The sequence below is a fragment of the Brassica oleracea genome, chromosome C4 (genome assembly GCF_000695525.1).
Source record: "Brassica oleracea var. oleracea cultivar TO1000 chromosome C4, BOL, whole genome shotgun sequence".
Lineage (NCBI taxonomy): Eukaryota > Viridiplantae > Streptophyta > Magnoliopsida > Brassicales > Brassicaceae > Brassica > Brassica oleracea.
The window spans coordinates 8,940,214-8,946,386 of NC_027751.1; the positions used below are offsets into that span (position 1 = coordinate 8,940,214).

The 6,173-nt window shown below is 40.0% G+C and overlaps 1 protein-coding gene and 1 pseudogene across 1 annotated transcript; one reads left to right on the forward strand and one right to left on the reverse strand.

Moving 5' to 3' along the window:
* Positions 1-2,021: 2,021 nt before the first annotated feature.
* On the forward strand, positions 2,022-2,667 carry LOC106338040. Its single transcript, XM_013777106.1, has 4 exons — positions 2,022-2,064; positions 2,135-2,268; positions 2,301-2,510; positions 2,608-2,667. Exons 1-4 carry the CDS (start codon positions 2,022-2,024, stop codon positions 2,665-2,667), a joined length of 447 nt encoding a protein of 148 aa, XP_013632560.1.
* A 215-nt stretch (positions 2,668-2,882) lies between these two features.
* The window catches only part of LOC106338041, a 13,505-nt pseudogene continuing 10,214 nt past the window's right edge, over positions 2,883-6,173 (reverse strand).

Sequence of the window (6,173 nt, forward strand, 5' to 3'; positions counted from 1 at the left end):
GGACATCTGGCCCGTTGGGGCATCTGGTCCGTTGGGACAATGGTCCGTTGGGACATCTAGTCCGTTGGGACATCCGGCTGATGACGAACGTCTGGCTTTAGTTGAGCATCTGGCCGTTAAAGGACGTCTGGTCCGTCATGGCAACACATCTGGTCCGAAGGGACATCTGAGGCAAAGAGAGCGATGGTACATTTGGCGTTGAAGAACACATCTGGTACATTTGGCGTTGATATCGCATCTGGCACTTGAAAGTGCATCTGGTACATTTAGCGCTGATGGCGCATCTGGCGCAGAGACACGCATCTGGTACATCTGGCACTTGAAGGTGCATCTGGTACATCTGTTATTGGGAGGATCAAGTCAAGGTGGAGATTTGTTGATATGCCTTGAATCTGGATATTACATCTGGGCGATGGATGTTATATCACGTACATCATACCGACTCGGTTGCATCAAGAGCGTTGCATCAAGTTATTATGGATGTTACATATGATCGTGGGTTTAGGCCCATGAGTCCGTATAGTCTAGGATTTTAGATCCGAGATGCTACTATATATATCTTGTTTTCGAAGTAACTCTAAACTTGCACTTTGTAAGCTCAATATTGCCTCCAATAATAAGATCTCTCTTTTCCCGTGGACGTAGCCCTAGGGGTGAACCACGTTAAATATCTGTATCGTAGTTACATCGTTTTTATTCATCTGTTTCCGCATTTGTTCCTTCTCACGTCCGTCACAACAGATGTCAATGATGATGTCCTCGGGAAGTAACGAAATCAGAGACGGTGGTTCTGACGATTGCTCCTTCTTTGACGACGACATTGTCAAACTTATCCTCCAGAGAGAAAATCACAAAAACCCTAACTGTAAGCTCATTTAAAATAGCTTTTGGAGAGAGAAGAAAACACAAAAAGCCAAAACATTAGGAGCAACCCCAACGGTTTGATACCGTCAAAGGATCTAAAAAAGAATAAAAAATATATTATAGTTTCACAATTTTGTTTTGATTTTTTTTTTAATAGATGAAATGATAGTTCAATGACATGTGTCATTTAAAGTTTTTAAATGGTTCTTGAAATGTTTTTAGAACTTTTCATCTTTCTCTTTATTCTTTTAATTTTTTTTTCTAAGCTATTAATTAAATTAGAATACTATTTTTATCTACTGTTAAAATGTTGTCATTTTAATTTTTGACCTATTTTATTTTTCATTAACATATAATATATAACTTTGAGAATTCTGTTACATTAACATATATTTGTTTTAATAATTTTACTAACAACTAAAAAATTACAAAGATCACTACTGAACATAAACTTGATGAAATAAACCAAATATCACTACAATCTCGCAGCTTCCTATATTATAACAAAAACTTATATTATTTATGAGATGTATTCTGTTTATCCCACATATATAATTTCCAAATCAAAATTTATTAATATGAAATTAAATATTCGTAATATAAGTTAAACATACGATTATTTTTACACAAAGCAAAAAATACAAATCTCAGAGTATTCTCACAACATATATTGTTATTATATTTGAACACCAAACCTATATTATTAAAGACCCAAATAACCAAACAAAAAGCAGATGACTTTAACGTTAAATTTGATATTTTGTGTGCTGTAAAAAAGATACTAATCCACGTTCTACGACGAGTACTATCCTAGTTTATTTTGTGAACTATACCAGCAGCCCATAGTTGGAGCTGCTCTAATAATTTTTGGGCTTAGATAATTCAAAATATTTTTTCTAATTTAATTATATTTCTTTAAATTTGAAAACTAGAACCTTAATTTATACTCCCCCTCTTTTTAAAAAAGAAAATTTGTTTTATATTTTAAAGGTTTTATTTTTGAAAAATCTAAAGAATTTTTTTTTGAAAAATCTAATGTGGAGAAAAGAGCTACAAGCAGGCCCGTCCCTCTACTAAGGCACATGAAGCATTAGCTTTAGGCCACATAATATAAAGTAAATTATAGGTCAAAATTTATGAAGTTGTTTGTAGGTGAAATGGATAAACAAGTGAAGTACAACTTCTATATTTGGGGTTCGAGTATTATTACTACCATTGTTTTTAATAATTTTAGATAAAAGTTACGTTAGAATGCCACATTTTCTGACAGGCTTTAGGCCACGTAAAAGTTTGGGACGGCACTGGCTACAAGTGGAGAAATCACAGATTCTAGCATTGAAACACGCAAGCATACAATCCATAGAACGCCAATGTTTGATGCTCGACCAGAAGATCGCAACTGAGGTTGATATTTACGCTCTGTTCTTGATTTTTAGATAGTTATGATGATATCAATAAATGTATCGATTGCTGAGTTTTACGGGACGCTAAAGAACGAGGTTGAAGAGTTAAAGGAGTTAGACCAAGAGAGGGACAAGTATTACAAGCTAAAATGCTCAGAGATGAACGAGTTCATGCAAAATGTAGAGCGGTTCAGATCAGAGAACCGGTTACAAGTCAAGAACCTGAGAGACCAAGTCAAGGAGGTATAAGTATATATTGAACATCTTTGAATGTGTTAAGTTTTGGATTGACTAAAACATTATGAAGTTTAATTATATCTTCAACCTCCGGGTTTTTCAGTCTAGCTCAACGTTTGAGGAATTACATAACAAGAACAATTATCTGAGGAACACAAACTAAGGTATGGTTCCTCTAATCATCATGAAGATAGACGCAAAATCATGTAAACACGTTTGCAGGTAACCATATGGATTATATATGTTATGATGATTCACCTCACATTACTTGTAAGACAAGATTAGTACTTAGTAATTTGATATGACAAATAACAAGCTTAACTAGCGCATGAGAGTCCACTAAAACCTTGCCTAAGAATATGGATAGTACTTAGTGCATCAAACGATAACATCTAGAGATTTTTTAACGTAAAAATCATCACCAACCAAAACATCATCACACCACTCAACTTTACCCCAAATCTCCTTTCCTTGACGACGTCTTTCTAGCGAAGTCTCCGCACACCGGATAGCTTTTGTTCTACCTGTTGTTTTCGGAAAAAACATAGCCAGTTTCCCACCGTAGCTCCCAGTGTACGACCAGACTGAATATCTCGCCTCAGCCAACAATTCTTTCAAACCATTCACCACTAGCCAACTACTCTCTTTTGGGTCATAAGTGTGAATGTTTAGAGATAGAATGTGAAGATGAAACTTATGCTTTATTAATGTTCAACTTCAGGTTTACAAAGAGCGTATATATATAAAACGAGGAAAGCCCTAAAGGGCAGGAAGCATGATGAAGGCATGATGATTAGTGACACGTCAGGGCTCGCGATCCCAGAGCTCCAAATCTGTTGTGTAGCTGGATTTGGCTCTGCACCTTTACCGTACAGCGACCAGCTGTCGTCTCTATCTTCTTACCGTTAGATAGGACAGAGGAAAGAGACAAAACGGATAAGTCGAAACTAGGTCTGGGCTCTGGTTTCACTTGGGCTTGAGACACTAAAGCCTCACTGTGTGATATGGGCTTTGTGTCCTTAATACACCCCCTCAAACTTGGCGTAGAGACTTGACGCGGGAGGAAGCTCTACGCCAAGTTTGTAACGCAGATCAAAGTAAGGTTTCTGAGGCAGAGATTTCGTAAAAACATCGGCAATCTGAGCAGACGTTGGGATCTTCTTCACTATAAGAGCACCCAATGCTACCCGCTCCCGAACATAGCGAAAATCATTGTCAAAATGTTTGGTTCGGTTGTGCTGCGTCGGGTTAGCTGTGAGATAGCAGGCTGAGAGATTATCACAATATAACTCCGGTGTGACAGGTTGAGGCAAACCCATTTCTCCAAGCAAACAAGATAGCTATTTAAGCTCTTCAGCTGCATAAGACATCGTACGATACTCCGCTTCTGTGGAAGAACGTGAGACTGTAGGATGCTTCTTCGCCGACCAGCTGATGATGTTTGTACCAAGAAAGGTACATAAACCGCCTGTAGAACAGCTTGTATCCCGACAACCGGACCAGTCACTGTCGGAGTAAGCTCGGAGCGTGAAATCAGTAGCGCCAGTGAGATTGATACCAAACTGTAGAGTACCCTTGATATAGCGCAAAACTCTCTTAAAATTGGTGAAGTCTGCGATGGTTGGAGCATGCATCTTCTGACAAACAAAGTTAACTGCGAACTGTATGTCAGGTTGAGTCAACGTCATATACTGCAGCTTCCCTGCTAGGCTACGGAGGTAGGAGGGATCTGAGAAAACTGTGTCTTGACCAAGCACTTGATTCGGACGAAGAGGCAAAGGAGTCGCCATTGTAGCACAATCAATCATCCCAGCCGTAGTGAGAAGATCCATGGCGTACTTCTCTTGACACAAGAAGACTCCCTCGTCGTGGAAGTGTGCTTGAATACCTAGAAAGTATTGTAGACTTCCCATGTCGTTCATACGAAACTCCTTGTTCAGCCCTTCAAGCAACTGCTGAACAAGTTTGTCGTTGCTCCCAGCCAAGAGCATATCGTCGACATATAAAAGAAGGTACATTGTATCTTGACCATTCAAGTAAACAAACAGGGACGGGTCCTGTGTTGTGCATTTGAACCTAAACTCCAGCAAAAATGAACTGAATTTATCGAACCAAGCGCGTGGTGCCTGTTTGAGTCCATATATAGCTTTCCGGAGCTTGCAGACGTAGTGAGGATGAGACGAATCTTCGAAGCCAGGCGGTTGCTTCATGTACACGGTTTCATTAAGATCACCGTGCAAAAACGCATGCTGAACGTCGAGCTGTTTGATGGACCATTTCTTGACTGTTGCAACGTGAAGAACCGTTCGAATCGTAGCTATGCGGACTACCGGGCTGAACGTTTCGAGGTAGTCAATGCCTTCTTTTTGTTCATTACCACGAGCAACTAACCGAGACTTCAATTTATCAAGAGTGCCATCTGAGCAGAGCTTGGTCCTGTGAACCCAACCACAATTGAGAGGCTCAACGTCTGCAGGTGGAGGGACAAGATCCCATGTGTGGGCTACTCGATGATTCTCCATTTCAGTACCCATGGCATTAGTCCAACCTTCATCTTGTAGCGCTTGCTTCAGTGTTCTTGGAGTGGGATAGTTTGATTTTACAGTAAGCAAAGCGTACCGTGGGTTGGGCTTCATGATACCGGCTTTTGCTTGTGTAGTCATTGAATGCGTAGGTAGAGATGCATATTGTTGAGCATCCACGACGGGTGCAGCAACCAGAACATAACTAGTTGGAGAATCGAGGGGAGGAAAATCATCGTCAGAGAAGATCGAGTCCTCCGAACCAGAATGCTGCTCTTCTTCAGTCACTGTAGGAGTCACAACAGAGACATTAGACTGAGCTGGATTTGGAGGAAGATCCGGTGGAGGTATTGAGAACTCCTCTGGAGGAACCTCATCAACCTGAGTGAAACCAGATTGCCAAGCAGTCAGAAGAGGAGTAGTAGAGGAGCTTTGAAACTGTCTGTAGACATCGTCATAAGGGAACGATTGTTCATCAAATAAGACGTGTCGAGAGATGTAGACAGTCTTTTTGGGAGGATGATAGCATCGATATCCTTTGTACTTGTCATTATACCCCAAGAAGACACAAAGAAGAGACTTTGGGTCAAGTTTGTTGTGGGTATAAGGCTTCAAATGCGGAAAGCACTTGCAACCAAACACACGGAGAGCAGTGTAAGTAGGTGATTGTTTCATCAGAACCTCATAAGGACTGACATTGCCTTGCAAGACAGAAGAGGCACTACAAGAAAACATCGGTATTCTGACGGACATTCCGACGGAAAATGAAATCCTCGGAATTTCCCGAAGAATTTCCGAGGAAATTCCGAGGAAACCCAAAATTTGGGTTTCCTCGGAATTTCCTCGGGATATACCGACGGAATTCCGAGGAAACATCAATCCGTCGGAATATTCCGAGGAAATTCCGACGAACTAGTGATCGATCGATGCGTTTTTGGACATAAATACATCGATCGATCCGTTTATAAAAAAACATTCGAGATTTTGAAACCCCAAACACTAGTTCCTCAGAATTTCCTCGGAATATTCCGAGGAAATTCCGAGGAAATAGGGTTTTTAAACCGAAAACAACGTTTTGCGGTTTGAATAACACCTATATAACCCTTATTAAGTGTCTTACGTTCATTATGAAGTCAAAAATTTGTTC